Source organism: Manduca sexta, chromosome 10, assembly GCF_014839805.1.
Source record: "Manduca sexta isolate Smith_Timp_Sample1 chromosome 10, JHU_Msex_v1.0, whole genome shotgun sequence".
In the NCBI taxonomy this organism is placed as follows: Eukaryota; Metazoa; Arthropoda; class Insecta; order Lepidoptera; family Sphingidae; genus Manduca; species Manduca sexta.
The window spans coordinates 3,814,827-3,831,266 of record NC_051124.1 but is presented as its reverse complement, the minus strand read 5'-3'; the positions used below and the strand labels follow the sequence as shown (position 1 = coordinate 3,831,266).

The window sequence follows — 16,440 nt, the reverse complement described above, 5'->3', positions numbered from 1 at the left end:
AGTTGTATCTGTCCTTTCAATTATAAATATTTTCAACATACTGTGTACAATTGTATTGTTGGGAGTAATACGAACGTGCCAGCTTTAGTTACTCGGCCCATACTGGCCATTATGACTTACGAATCTCGAGCTGAAGAGATCAGTAGAGAGTCATGTATCACGTTGTAATTCAAAGTTCTGAGGGGTTGTTGGTATTATGCAGATAACGGTAAATTCCAAACGTGTTATGAGTTCGTAAGGAGTGTAGATTTACAAAGTAAGATGGACCCCTCTTCCATTGTTTAGACACTATCCGTCTTATTACAAAAAGCGAAATAAACCTTAGCTTAAACCAGTACTAACAAAACCAGGCTTATCTGGGAAACCACGGTTTAAATTTGTCCGTATTACAAAACTCATAAAAACCGTAGACTTCTTAGTACCGCCATTTGAACCATGGCCTATATATAAACCACAGACAAATACAAACAACATTCGTTCAACACGACATCATTTAATCGCAACGTCCCATATACCCAAAAAAGAAAACGTTTTCATACAATGTTAATGATTAAATAATGTTTAGGAGTATTAAAAATATTAAGACTTGGTTATTTTGCTACAAGATCAACAATAGTTGTAGTTTTGTTTAGGTTTCAAGTTTTGAGTAATGTTGTATTAGCTGGTAATACATCAAAATGCGTGTTACGAAACGTAAGGTTCCCGCGTGTTATGTGAAACCATAACATTAAACAGAACTATTGCGGTGACAATTGCAAATAGCTTTGAAATTTATTATCAGTGTCTTATTGTATAGAACAATTGACTCTTTGTAATATTGGGATGAATCATCGAAAAAAAAAAGATCTGAAAATTGGAGTACTGAGTCGAGTCTATTGAGTCGGCGTGGCGTTTCCAGTAGCTGAACGGCTTCAATATCCTCAATATCGACTGAATCTACCACGATAATATCCATTTTCGATAAAAAAATAAGACAAGACAACGAAACAGACGCCAATTTAAGAGATAATCTGACAAATGATTTGAAATTTGATTTGACATTTCCGATTTAGACCATCGTCAAACCTGGGGTCGCCGAGGTTTAGCATTAGACTATCAAATAGTCCATGGTTTATCGTTAAACCGCTTTTTGTAATACCATTTTTATATAAACCGTACTTTGCATAGGTTTAAACCAGAGTTTTTAGTTAAACCTCGTTTTGTAATAAGACGGTATCAGTCTTATAAAAATTTCGCAAAGCTATGCTTAGTTAAAACACAGTTACTCGATCAGCTGTAAGCCAAAACCCGGCATCTTGCCTCTTAATAAGGTTTAAACTAGGAACCGGTGATGTTTTTGACAGCTATTTAAGCAATTCTTAACCACTTCTTAACGCTAAAACAAGTTTATAAGTAAGGCTGTTAAAATAGTGAATATATCACACCGTTAGTGCGAAAGAATACAAAAATGCAAATAGCAACTCTCTCTCTCTTCCTGACTAATCTTCCCACATGATGGTGGGGTCAGCCTTCTTCACAATTTTCTTCCACTTCGCCCTATTCATGACGTCGTCGTCGGACACATTGCATGTAACCATGTCGCGTTGCAACACATTTGCCCATGTAGTTTTTGGTCTCCCTCTAGGTCTTTTTCCCGGAATGGACAGTACCAGGTTGCCAAAGTAATAAAAAATGCAAATAGCAACATAGCTATTTAATTATATCTAATATTACCGACTGCGGAATCAAGCCACCCATAATATTAATGTAACCGCAAATATCCGGTAACCATTCGATAAACATTATTTGCACTGTGTTGAAAATGACCTGTATGTAGGCCATAGTTATCGCAATTAGTTTTTGGGTTGACTAGTTTGAGGAAAATTAAATCAACTATGTATTCCGTGACTTGTAAAATATTATTCTGTAATTCCATGGCAACTGCAACTGTACATACGCCAATGTATACCTATATATACTATAGATAGTTAGTTGCTTAGCTACGAGGGTAGTTCATTGTAGCCACTGTGACTACTGGACATAATAAGACTTAACATGTCATGTCTCAGGATGACGCGCGTAGTGAAATGCCAAACAATACTTTGTAATTTTAGGTGTTGGTTTGTGTTTCTACTGTTTATGGACGTATCGCTTACCATTAGACGAATGCCAAGGTTATCTTGTCATACAAAACAATAAAAAAAAAACGTTCACATGTCTAAAAGAGAACTACTGAAAAAATTGGTAAATGTTTATGGATTCAATTTAACTTTATCTGTGTATCGTAGATGTTCGTCGCAGCTGTCGCAAGCGCAAGCTGCTGCACCACAACTTCAACGAGAGCTGGATAACGAACGAGCTGAAAGTGAAGGGTTACCCGGACCTGTACGGGTTCCCAGGGTCGAGCTCCTCCGACGAGTTTACATCTGGAGACGAGGCCAGGGACACTAGCAAGAAATTGGTATGCTGAAACTAAAAATTAAAAAAAAAATTGTCAGGCCAAATTTATTAGAAGAATTTTGTGATTTTTATTGATTTGATGATTTATGAGATAGGTATCTAACTTTTCTATGCACCTTTAAATATTAGAAATGCATTACCCCTTCTATTAACTGCAATTTCAGTATACTTAGTCACATAACAAAAATGATATTTAATTATTTTTTTTGATATGTACATAACTTATTACTACCATCGCCAATATAATAATAGGAACACTTTAATCTGACTATCGAGGTTTTGTTTGCAGACACGTAATCACGCCCCGACCAACACTGATGAGGACACGCAGCTGTCGAGACAGAGACGAACATCCGCAAGATTTAACAGTAAGAAGGTCAATGTGAGTATTACTCTGTCCAATTTTTCATGGAGATTATAGCAGCAGAGCTATAATGAGGATTATTTTACGTGTTATTTGCTGGTTTTAAACAGGTATCTGCTTTCTTTCATAAATCGGATGTAGATTACCAGCATATTGATTATTGATTACTATTGATAGTGATGGTTTAAAAGCAACTTCTGACAATATTTTAAAGAGATATTTCTTCTAGGATGACTCAGATTCTGAAGATGAGAATAACCAAACCGTAATAGAGAAGAAACCGTCCGGAGAAGATAATAAAAAAAATAGTTCAGAAAATAGGGAAGAGGGTAACACGGAAAACAGGGATAATAAAGATGGTGTTAAGACTGACGTGGACATGCCGATGCCGGGACCAGATAGTGAAAGGTATACTGTTATTACAATAAAACTTCTTAGTTCTTTAATGCACCTACCATGATTATCTCCGCACCACCCTAAGGTTGACTGGGAGAGAATGCCTACGGCATTAAGTTCGCCTATGTACATTTTTTTGTATATGAAGTACAAATAAATAAATAAAACAACTTCAGAGAGCAATATCGATTTTGTAGTTAAAAATGGATTTTCGAATCGATTGCACTTAAATGCACTGCAAAATCGATTTCAGTAATCGATTTCATATGGTAATTTTAGACAATCACGCTGTAGAAACTTTTATTATTACTACTTTTCTACACTAATTTATGTCGAATTAATTGCAGCAATCAAGCTCCATCCAGATCGATCAAGCGCAGGACCACCAGAGGGAAACCAAAGAAACCCGACAGCCAGAATGAAACAGGTATGTTAAATGCTTTATTGATTGTTATATAGTAGCGGTGTGTGAGAGTAATGGTTAGGTCTTTCGATATTAGCTTTAAATATAAAATAGTTAAACCCTTTATACGAAGGTTATTCATCCAAAGCCCCCAACTAACTTACTTTAACTCAGTAAGTTTAAATTAAGCAAAAGTATGACTTCATCATTTTTCTTGATGTTTTTTTTGGTTAGGGAAACAATTATTTTCAGTCAGTCTCCAAACACCCGAATAAATTGATTCGAAAATTAAGTTGTGGAAACGTTCTTACTCTGTGACACGATACTGAGTATAAACCAATCAAAATATGTTATTTGTAAACATGTAAAAAAAAATACTTTGTTCTTATTGGTCCATTACCGCGATGGATTGAAGAAAGCGATTAGGATTGTTTATTTAAACAACGGAACAGTTATCGATACTCGAGATCTTGGAAAACCTTAACGAAGTCTCAGTGACGATGATAGTATTTTACGGGTGAATAAGATAATAATGTTATATATGCTATGAAATAATTTTGAGAAGACTCATTATTTATCGTGTTCACGGCTGAGTTCGGTCTATAAAAGCATAAATAAATGCAGTGTACGCAGTATATAAATATGTACGCCGCTCCACTCCACTACGGCAAATGGACGCAATCCATTACTGAACACTATACTTTATGATTGTGGACTTTTTAAAATAAAATAACGATAACACATTTTATTTTTTAAATTATTGACATTGGTTAAACATATGACAGGAAATTGTCAATTCTATTTCTTGATGTTTTGCTAAAAAATTATTTGTTGAATTTTTGTTATGTGTTTGTAAAATTGTTTTTGTATATTATGTGATTTTTGTTATTTTGTTTAAATTACTTTTAAATTATAGTGTCATGACATTTAATTGTTCCATCCTACATTTTGGGTCAGTAAGGTTTTAAACGATTATTGACATTCCTTTAAAACTTAAACCATTTAATAACGTTGTTTCAATAACTATGTGATAGGCGTCTTTGATGCAAGAGTTTGAGCGAATTCAGTTAGTATTTATGGGTTCAAGGATTAAAATAAATTACATTTACTCAAGACTCCGTTCAGAGTCTAATGCGCTCTAAACGGTTGTCAGCATATGAACACTATACTTAAAATATATGTATAGTATGTGAAACTTTTGCAGAGGAATTTACTATATTAAAATTAAATTATACAAGGTTATAATTGTTAACTTGCCTAAATCTACAAGACGTTGCAACGGTCATATTATTACGTGCGCTATTTTCTCATTCCCAGACAATTTTTCTCTGCTGAGATTTTTACTGCTCGCACATTTTACTGACGAGGTACACGCTCTGATTGGCGGAGCGCACGAGTTGCGTGATCGGGAGCCAATGGCAGTGTATTGCTATTTATAACACGGTTTAATAAGGAATTTAAATCCAGAATTTCATGTTTCTTAACCCAAAGTATCGTGCCATAAGACCACTGAGGCGATGTAATAATGGAACTTTGTATGCTACATTATTATTTCATATTAATTCCAGCAGCATAATTGACGCACATTCAAATTACCTTCAGTTAGGCCAAATAGTCAATTTCCACTGATTTCCTAGCGTCGGAGTCGTCGTCATCGGAGTCCGGCAGCGAGCTGACGCTGAGCCGACAGCCGCGACGGTCGAAGCGCACGCGCAAACCGAAACCCGCTTTCGTACAGATTGCACAGTCTGAAACACGGGGCAGAGGTAATGGCAATTCGATCCAATTTTTTTTTGCAGACAAAATTACTGCCTCTGGTGGCATGTGGAATAGAATATCGCTTGTAGGGAGATTTTTGATGATATGATTAGATGTTTATCTCCTATCTTGATTCATCATCATCATCTCAGCCACAGGAAGTCCACTGCTGAACATAGGCTTCCCCCAAGGATCTCCACGTCGACCTGTTGGAAGCGGCCTGCATCCAGCGACTTCCTGCGACCTTAGCCAGGTCGTCCGTCCACCTTGTAGGACCCGTCTATCTTGATTATGTCTGTATTAAACTGGAGGAAAGAATGTTTAATATATATTACCACTCTTCTTTCTCTACCTGCGGTCATCCTACTTCATTGTGGGGTCTAGGGAACTTACTTTAAGGGTGTGGTGGAATATTTTTATTACCATTTGCGTGACGTCAATTCTGTCTTGGGAATCATGCTTCGCAAAAAACATGTTGCAGAAACGCAAGAACGAAACTTGGTAAAAAAATCCAAAATTCCAGTCTTATATGGTGTTCATTAATAAACGAAGTATGTGTGTAACTTATAAGACGAATTTCTTTTCAGCGAAAACATTTACAATCAGGAAGAAGCCGTACAGTTTGAGAGAACGAAAGCCGAATATCTTGCGCAGGAAGACAATTAGAGGTAAGAATAACTTCTTAAAAATGTGAGATGCAAATGCCCCTGGTCTTAGGTCAATTATCTAAGATGAATTACTCCTTGTTTCAGCCCAATCTCCGTCAAGTACGAGTAGCAGTAGCACCACCTCAAGCTCTGATACTGAAGAGGACCTAAATGTTTCTATGAAAAACAAGACTAAGGGCAGGTGGGTTCAAACTGACCGGCAAAACTGTGATGACTGGCGAGGGATGAACAACTTCGATGATGATTGATGTTCATTGTACAATGTACATCTTTCGTCAGTCGACACTATGTTGACTCCACTCAGCTTATTGGGTGAAGTGGGATCGCTTTGTCATAACTACATAAAAAAAAATCAACATCAATTACTATACTTAAGTAATTCCTTGTTATATATACTATACTATAATATATATATATATATAGGTATAGTAAAGTATACCTATATATACTTTACTATACCTATATATACTATTTGTTACATTTACATAATAATACCTTCCCTCAAGGTTAGGAAAGCAAGGGAATGCCATGCAATACTTTGTAATTCATAGTTCTGTATGGTGTTGCTACTGTTATAGGCAGTCTTTCTGCTTACTAACAGGCGTCTCGTCACTCGGTTGCATAAAAAAAAAGATATATTTCTCAATATGCTATGACCCTGAACAATCAGTTTGTTGAAATAGTATCCTATGTTCCGATTAGTGTAACTTTTAATTATTTATTGTTCAACAAGTTCTGTGGAAACATGATCTAATTGTAAATGATTCTTTTCTTTTTTAGACAAAAGTCAAAATCAATGGATGATAAGAAAACAGACAGGGCACTGAGAGATATACAACCGGTGGAAGTCGACCGCAGCGTGAGGTTCTCTTCGGTATGTATTGAACACCATTTCAAAGTTACAAATACACAAATACAAAAACATTTATTCGCAATTCGCACAACACTGGCACAACCAATTTGAAACAAAATAAAAATAAAACACACAATAAAAAAAAAACACTTACAGCGCTAGAAATCAACTTAATCATCAACACCTGTTTATATTTAAAAAAATTCAGGTCGGCGGCTTAGAAGAACACATAAGATGTCTTAGAGAAATGGTGTTATTCCCGTTAATGTATCCAGACTTGTTCCAAAAGTTTAAAACTCGTCCGGCAAAAGGCGTATTATTCCATGGACCGCCCGGCACGGGGAAGACTCTACTCGCGAGGGCTTTAGCCAATGAGTGCAGTTTGGTTGGAGGGAGGAAGGTGGCGTTCTTCATGAGGAAAGGAGCGGATTGTTTGAAGAAGTGGGTGGGAGAGAGCGAGAGGCATCTCAAGTTGCTGTTTCAACAGGTGAGTTTTAAATGCCAATTAAATAATTAGTCTCTTAGTTGGAGGTGCAGTGTGTTAAAAATATAATAAACTGTGAAGATGCAATATACATATTTATTTTCCTTATATATTGTACAGTGTTTGTATACAATAAGGTAACATCACTTTTGATACAAAACGAAAAAAATGTCATAAAATTATTTGCAATATAATGAATTAAAAAATTCCAGGCGAATAAGATGAAACCGTCCATAATATTTTTCGACGAGATTGATGCGCTGGCGCCGGTGCGGAGCGTTCGTCAGGAGCAAGTACACACAAGTGTTGTGGGAACGCTACTTGCAGAGATGGATGGATTGTGTGACAGGTAAGGCTAGTATAATTTATCAAATGTTTAGCACTCAGAAGTAATAATTTTTATCTATCAAACTGTGGTATTTTTGGCCTCATTGGTATAATTAGAAAATTTATTTAGTCCATAGACTAACATATCTAGGTCTATGATCGTATAGTATTCTGACTTCGATTATCTATCAACTTTTATAGAACCTCTTTTATCTCTTATAATGAGAGTGAGATTTTGTATAGTATTATAATGTAGCTGTAAATCAGATGGCCTTTTAGCACCGCAAATGACCAAAAAAAATCTGTGGTAAATTATACTTGCATCCATGAACTTGCACGCTTTCTAAACGGATCATAAATCCTACATTGTATCTCTGTCCACTCATTCGGCAGCATAAGGTCTAGATTTAAAATAATATTCGCATTCCAGAGGCGAAGTGGTGATAATAGGCGCCACCAACCGCCTGGACGCGGTGGACCCGGCGCTGCGGCGCGCGGGCCGGTTCGACCGCGAGCTGCACTTCGCGCCGCCGCGCACCGCCGCCAGGAAGGACATCCTGCACATATACACCAAGCACTGGGACCCGCGCCCCAGCGACGACACCATCGACCAGATCGCGGAGCTCACGGGAGGGTATGGAGGTAGGGAAATACATTTCATTACCAATTATCGCTTTATACAGCGTGTTGTATAAAATGGGTATTAAATAAATAAAATAGACTTAGCTCATCTTAAAAAAAGAATTAACAAAGTATACTTTATTTTATGTCTATTAAGGTAGCTCTCTAAGGGCTGCCGAAACCAGTAGTTGACGGACAGCATAGTAGTATTTTATCAAGTGGTATATGCTATAGAACTACGAAGAGGAACTAAATTATTGTTACATGTTGAGAAGACTGAGAAACAGGCCGCTGAGAATACGGGCGGATCAATTATTTGATTATGTTGCAGGTCTATACACTTTACAGTATGCTACCTTAAAACATGGGTATTACATACACCAATAGAATAGTAGAATACTAGTGAATATAGACTATAGATACCACAGGTAAAAGTAAAAAAAAAGTTGAAATATTTATTAATTTGATACAGGTGTTATAGAAAATAGGTATAATATTTAAATGAAACATAATAAATTTTGTGACATTTGAATTAACCGATAAATTATTATTGATGAGGTTGACTTGGTATATCATTGTTTATTCTAATTTTATTGTCACAGGTTCTGATCTCAAAGCGTTGTGTTCGGAGGCGGTATTAAAGGCGCTGCGGAGAGTGTACCCTCAAGTTTATGAAAGCGAATACGCCTTACTTATCGATACCAAAAACGTGAGTAGTTAATTTATGAGATGGGTTAACAATATATTAATTAATTTGGGAACTTACTTATTAGTTATCTATTTTAATGTATATTTTGTATATGATTGACTTGTATAGAGGACATACCTTTTCGTTCTCTTAAAAATATTTATAGAATTGTCCGTCTTGCCATAGTTTTTGTTCTGGCTTTCATATTGCATTGGTTACTTTGAATGTAAGACCGGTATTTTAATTTATTATTTATTTTATATGGCTTCATTATAATTACAAAACAAAATATTACGTATAATTATGTGTATATAGCATGAACCGGAGAATAGAAAACCTCGTCATGTTGTTATATATGAAATTAATTTCTTGTACCAAAAACGTTAATTTTAAAACAGAGAGAGAAAGCAACATCGACTAAGCAATTTTTTTGTTTTTTATTTTATTTTTTTCTGACGTTTCGTAGTCTGCAGCCTTGATGGATATGGGGCGGACTGTTATATAAAAAATTGCTATAGAATCAGTATTTTTTTTTTAATTTGGAGTTAATTTTTTTCTGCTGTCATTACATTATAGTGTTGTGCAGGTGGAGGTGACGAAGGAAGACCTAGTGGAGGCAATGCACTGCGTGGTGGCGGCCGGCGCGCGTTGCCGACCCCTCGCCGCGCGCCGCCTCTCTGCGCGTGCGCTGCCGCTGCTCGGCGCGCAGCTCGCCGCCGCCGCGCACCTGCTGCACAACGCGCTCGGCGACCGGTAAGGACACCACTCCTCTACACACTACACACTACACACTACACACTCGCCGCGCGGCTCTCTGCGCGTGCGCTGCCGCTGCTCGGCGCGCAGCTCGCCGCCGCCGCGCACCTGCTGCACAACGCGCTCGGCGACCGGTAAGGACACCACTCCTCTACACACTACACACTACACACTACACACTCGCCGCGCGCCGCTCTCTGCGCGTGCGCTGCCGCTGCTCGGCGCGCAGCTCGCCGCCGCCGCGCACCTGCTGCACAACGCGCTCGGCGACCGGTAAGGACACCACTCCTCTACACACTACACACTACACACTACACACTCGCCGCGCGCCGCCTCTCTGCGCGTGCGCTGCCGCTGCTCGGCGCGCAGCTCGCCGCCGCCGCGCACCTGCTGCACAACGCGCTCGGCGACCGGTAAGGACACCACTCCTCTACACACTACACACTACACACTACACACTCGCCGCGCGCCGCCTCTCTGCGCGTGCGCTGCCGCTGCTCGGCGCGCAGCTCGCCGCCGCCGCGCACCTGCTGCACAACGCGCTCGGCGACCGGTAAGGACACCACTCCTCTACACACTACACACTACACACTACACACTCGCCGCGCGCCGCTCTCTGCGCGTGCGCTGCCGCTGCTCGGCGCGCAGCTCGCCGCCGCCGCGCACCTGCTGCACAACGCGCTCGGCGACCGGTAAGGACACCACTCCTCTACACACTACACACTACACACTACACACTAGCCGCGCGCCGCTCTCTGCGCGTGCGCTGCCGCTGCTCGGCGCGCAGCTCGCCGCCGCCGCGCACCTGCTGCACAACGCGCTCGGCGACCGGTAAGGACACCACTCCTCTACACACTACACACTACACACTACACACTCGGCCGCCGCCTCTCTGCGCGTGCGCTGCCGCTGCTCGGCGCGCAGCTCGCCGCCGCCGCGCACCTGCTGCACAACGCGCTCGGCGACCGGTAAGGACACCACTCCTCTACACACTACACACTACACACTACACACTCGCCGCGCGCCGCCTTCTCTGCGCGTGCGCTGCCGCTGCTCGGCGCGCAGCTCGCCGCCGCCGCGCACCTGCTGCACAACGCGCTCGGCGACCGGTAAGGACACCACTCCTCTACACACTACACACTACACACTACACACTCGCCGCGCGCCTCTCTCTGCGCGTGCGCTGCCGCTGCTCGGCGCGCAAGCTCGCCGCCGCCGCGCACCTGCTGCACAACGCGCTCGGCGACCGGTAAGGACACCACTCCTCTACACACTACACACTACACACTACACACAACACACTCGCCGCCGCCCCGCTCTCTGCGCGTGCGCTGCCGCTGCTCGGCGCGCAGCTCGCCGCCGCCGCGCACCTGCTGCACAACGCGCTCGGCGACCGGTAAGGACACCACTCCTCTACACACTACACACTACACACTACACACTCGCCGCGCGCCGCCTCTCTGCGCGTGCGCTGCCGCTGCTCGGCGCGCAGCTCGCCGCCGCCGCGCACCTGCTGCACAACGCGCTCGGCGACCGGTAAGGACACCACTCCTCTACACACTACACACTACACACTACACACTCGCCGCGCGCCGACTCTCTGCGCGTGCGCTGCCGCTGCTCGGCGCGCAGCTCGCCGCCGCCGCGCACCTGCTGCACAACGCGCTCGGCGACCGGTAAGGACACCACTCCTCTACACACTACACACTACACACTACACACCTCGCCGCGCACCGCCTCTCTGCGCGTGCGCTGCCGCTGCTCGGCGCGCAGCTCGCCGCCGCCGCGCACCTGCTGCACAACGCGCTCGGCGACCGGTAAGGACACCACTCCTCTACACACTACACACTACACACTACACACTCGCCGAGCGCCTCATCTCTGCGCGTGCGCTGCCGCTGCTCGGCGCGCAGCTCGCCGCCGCCGCGCACCTGCTGCACAACGCGCTCGGCGACCGGTAAGGACACCACTCCTCTACACACTACACACTACACACTACACACTCGCCGCGCGCCGCTCTCTGCGCGTGCGCTGCCGCTGCTCGGCGCGCAGCTCGCCGCCGCCGCGCACCTGCTGCACAACGCGCTCGGCGACCGGTAAGGACACCACTCCTCTACACACTACACACTACACACTACACACTCGCCGCTCGCCGCTCTCTGCGCGTGCGCTGCCGCTGCTCGGCGCGCAGCTCGCCGCCGCCGCGCACCTGCTGCACAACGCGCTCGGCGACCGGTAAGGACACCACTCCTCTACACACTACACACTACACACTACACACTCGCCGCGCGCCGCTCTCTGCGCGTGCGCTGCCGCTGCTCGGCGCGCAGCTCGCCGCCGCCGCGCACCTGCTGCACAACGCGCTCGGCGACCGGTAAGGACACCACTCCTCTACACACTACACACTACACACTACACACTCGCCGCGCGCCGCCTCTCTGCGCGTGCGCTGCCGCTGCTCGGCGCGCAGCTCGCCGCCGCCGCGCACCTGCTGCACAACGCGCTCGGCGACCGGTAAGGACACCACTCCTCTACACACTACACACTACACACTACACACTACACACTCGCCGCGCGCCGCCTCTCTGCGCGTGCGCTGCCGCTGCTCGGCGCGCAGCTCGCCGCCGCCGCGCACCTGCTGCACAACGCGCTCGGCGACCGGTAAGGACACCACTCCTCTACACACTACACACTACACACTACACACTCGCCGCGCCGCTCTCTGCGCGTGCGCTGCCGCTGCTCGGCGCGCAGCTCGCCGCCGCCGCGCACCTGCTGCACAACGCGCTCGGCGACCGGTAAGGACACCACTCCTCTACACACTACACACTACACACTACACACTCGCCGCGCTGCCTTCTCTCTGCGCGTGCGCTGCCGCTGCTCGGCGCGCAGCTCGCCGCCGCCGCGCACCTGCTGCACAACGCGCTCGGCGACCGGTAAGGACACCACTCCTCTACACACTACACACTACACACTACACACTCGCCGCGCGCCGCTCTCTGCGCGTGCGCTGCCGCTGCTCGGCGCGCAGCTCGCCGCCGCCGCGCACCTGCTGCACAACGCGCTCGGCGACCGGTAAGGACACCACTCCTCTACACACTACACACTACACACTACACACTCGCCGCGCGCCGCCTCTCTGCGCGTGCGCTGCCGCTGCTCGGCGCGCAGCTCGCCGCCGCCGCGCACCTGCTGCACAACGCGCTCGGCGACCGGTAAGGACACCACTCCTCTACACACTACACACTACACACTACACACTCGCCGCCTCTATGCTACGGCATAGTACCACAGGGCAATACATAAAATAATAATTTTACGAATTCATAACACACCTATGCTGCTTAATAAAATATATGATGCCTTGTAAGATTGGCTCACCTAAGCGCGCTATGAGCTCAATATAAGTTTAAGAGAGTATGATTATGTTAATAATCCAAAATAATAGACAGAGACTTTACATTTTGAGGCAAACCTTTTTCTTCTTCTTTCTTGTATTTAAAGATAATTATTTATAAAATTTTCTTTTAAACCAGGATCGGAGACGCCCTATCATCCAGCGTGTTGCTCATCAGCGGTGAATGCGCAGACACGCACGTAGCCCCGGCCCTGCTCGCTGAGCTGGAGAATTGCACCGTCGTAGAGCTCAGCATGTCGACGTTACACTCGGCGCATACGTTCACGCAGGAACAAGCGCTTATATCTGTAAGTTGATACGTTCGTATGCGTGCGTTGCATTAGTTCTATATAAGTTGGGTTTGCGTATGTAGAAAGAAATGTAAAGTTATTAAAATTATTTTTTGCTCTAAATGTCACTAATGTGTAATATGGATTTTTGAGAAAAATATATTACATATATGAATCGTATCTGCTATGTCGATTCGAGAAAATCAAAACATAGTTCAGTTCACGCTAGTACTTTCGTCGGCTAGCGAATAATTGACAGGGTGATGAATAAAAAGAAGGTCACAGGGCAGGCAGCCCTCGGTACATGGAGGTTCAGTTAGTGACCAGCTCCGGCCACGCAGGTGTTCTCGGAGTGCCGGCGCGCGGACCGCGGCTGCGTGCTGCTGGTGCGCGACGTGTGCGCCGTGTGGGCGGCGCTGGCGGGCGCGGGCGGCGCGAGCGCGGGCGCGGCGCTGCTGCTGCAGCTGTGGCGCGGCGCCGCGGGCCACCGCACCACGCTGCTCGCCACCACGCCGCTGCCGCACGAGGACCTGCCGCCGGAGGTTCATATATTCACACGTATTACACACAGACACGGGCAGAGACGATTAGTGCATCCACTTTCCAGGATGTTATTTCGTTTTTATTTTATTTTCATTTACGTGCACGACGAAGTGAGCCCACTGCACCTGATAGTAAATGGAGTGAGGTCCAATAGAATGTGGAGTGGCGAGAGATATTTTCTATATGTTCATTATTCATAATATGTAAAAAAACTGTTAAAGTAAATATGACCACCGTCCTATCATAAGCTAATATAACTTAATTTTACCCCCACCAGCTCCACGACCTGTTCCCGGTGTACAAAGACTGCGTGTACCGCGTGAGGGAGCCGTACGCGTCGGAGGTGATCGGGTTCCTCAAGCCGGTGGTGGCGGAGGCGCTGCTCGACCCGCCGCCAATAGAGAACCACGAGCCCCCACCCCCATTGCCAAGAGGTAAGGTGAATACACACAATTTAGATCCTTTGGAGGGAGAACCAAAAACAATCCAGTGTAACTACTGGACATAATAAGACTTAATATGTTATGTCATAGGATGGCGAGCGCAGTGGAATACCAAACAATACTTTGTAATTCAAATGTTGAATGACGTTTCTATTGTTTATGGGCGGTAGTATAGCTTACAATCAGGCGAACAGCAAATATGTCTTGTCATTCAAAGTAATAAAAAAAATGTGGAGTATATTTTATGTAATATTAGGTGTTGCTTGCGCTTTCGCCCGCGTTTTTATGCTGTAGGGATTCAGCTCTATCGCTCTATCTGTACGTTAGTGCTATCTATCTAAATGATTATAAAATGCAAATATTTCCAACAGAAGCAAATTACCAGAATAAAAACTAGCCTATATGTAATTCAGGCAGTGATCTATACATGTGCATGTGCCAAATTTCATTTAAATTTGTCCAGCGGTTTCTGCGTTTACATCTACCAACCATCCAAATATTCTCAGAAAATATATTTAAGAAATAAGAAATAAATTTATTATCAAAAAATTACACTTACAAGAATTAGCAACGATGTCCATACTAGACTATGCCTGCATCTTGGACATCCAAAAAATTATTTTGCATTTATAATTTTAGTTAGATGAGATATCCAACAATTAGTGTGTTGGTGTACTACATATTTGTCCTCGTGCCCCAGCGCCGCCGCCGCCGCCGCCGCGCGAGAGCCCGGACGAGCTGGCGCGGCGCAAGCGCAAGGAGGACTACAAGCTGCGCGAGCTGCGGATATTCCTGCGCGACATCTGCAGGAAGCTCGCCTCCAACCGCCGCTTCTACAAGTTCACCAAACCCGTTGACTTGGAGGAGGTAATCTAAAACATTTTATAAAAATAATTATTTCGAAACCTCTAGAAATATCACTAAACAATCTAGATTTCTCAAAATAAATATATATAACGAAATACGATAATTGTTGAAAGAAAGAAAGTATTAAGACAAATAAAAATTAAAAAATATGAGACAATAATTTCATTACGTGCATTTATTTTGAAATAAACTCTCCTATCACTTTCATACTGGAAACTCGTTTTTATTTTCGAAGTATTTTTTATAACTATGATATTTATTATTGCATTCAGGTGACCGACTACTTGGAGATAGTGAAACAACCAATGGACCTGGAGACCATGATGACCAAAGTGGACATGCATAAATACAACTGCGCCAAGGAGTTCCTGGATGACATAGATCTGATATGCGCAAACGCGCTCGAGTATAACCCGGACAGGTGAGAAAGTCTACTGAATTTAATTTTTATTCATAAGGTTATACTACTAAATAATGTTTAGTAAGATAAGTGAGACAGGAATTATTTTGGTGATAGCAGAGGAACCTGATACCACCTTCAATAACAATATGCTTGTAATAATTTTTTATGTAAGCAAAATACCAAGACAAAAAAAAAATTACACTGACGACAGGATTTGAAGTGACTTGCATAATATTATTGTCGTTGTTTAATAGGGGTATGGTACATAGATGTGTAATTTTAATCAATTAAAAAATTATTTAACGATTGTTTAATAAAAACTAAAATCTATCCAATCATTATCGGTTTATGATTTATTAACTTTACCACCCCCATTAATTTTATTTTAACAATTTCATAACGTTATTTTCATATATTTGTGTGTTTATTTTATAACATGTTCATTATATTTCTTTTTCATATTCCCCGGGTGCCTTTCAAAGGGCTAGAGGGATGTATAGGTATGAATGACGCTTGATAATAGACCTTATTGTAATGAATATCACAGAAATATTATTATTATGTATATACCTCTAACCTTTTGTCCGGTCATATTTAAGTTATATGCATGGTGTGATATTTAGTATAAAATATAAGAATTAGCTTAGGTTAATGAGGTGTTGACTGAAAGCTACATATCGGACAAGGTTTAGATTAGCAACAAAACTTGCAAAGGTCGACTTTCGAAAGTGATTTTT

At 43.7% G+C, this 16,440-nt stretch overlaps 1 protein-coding gene across 3 annotated transcripts in view; it reads left to right on the top strand.

The window, feature by feature from the left end:
* Positions 1–16,440, top strand: part of LOC115444368 (ATPase family AAA domain-containing protein 2) — a 30,153-nt gene that overhangs the window by 4,749 nt on the left and 8,964 nt on the right. For 2 of the 3 annotated variants that reach the window (XM_037437113.1, XM_037437111.1), the window contains exons 5-23: positions 2,268–2,440; positions 2,729–2,821; positions 3,033–3,211; positions 3,547–3,626; positions 5,240–5,368; positions 5,948–6,028; positions 6,113–6,209; positions 6,809–6,902; positions 7,090–7,368; positions 7,578–7,714; positions 8,123–8,334; positions 8,916–9,022; positions 9,588–9,754; positions 13,297–13,465; positions 13,789–13,989; positions 14,268–14,424; positions 15,134–15,300; positions 15,573–15,721; positions 16,186–16,203. In XM_037437113.1, the coding sequence (XP_037293010.1) occupies positions 2,268–2,440; positions 2,729–2,821; positions 3,033–3,211; positions 3,547–3,626; positions 5,240–5,368; positions 5,948–6,028; positions 6,113–6,209; positions 6,809–6,902; positions 7,090–7,368; positions 7,578–7,714; positions 8,123–8,334; positions 8,916–9,022; positions 9,588–9,754; positions 13,297–13,465; positions 13,789–13,989; positions 14,268–14,424; positions 15,134–15,300; positions 15,573–15,721; positions 16,186–16,203 (2,689 nt within the window). The remainder of the gene's footprint in view (positions 1–2,267; positions 2,441–2,728; positions 2,822–3,032; positions 3,212–3,546; positions 3,627–5,239; positions 5,369–5,947; positions 6,029–6,112; positions 6,210–6,808; positions 6,903–7,089; positions 7,369–7,577; positions 7,715–8,122; positions 8,335–8,915; positions 9,023–9,587; positions 9,755–13,296; positions 13,466–13,788; positions 13,990–14,267; positions 14,425–15,133; positions 15,301–15,572; positions 15,722–16,185; positions 16,204–16,440) is intronic. The other variant, XM_037437112.1, reaches the window with a different exon arrangement.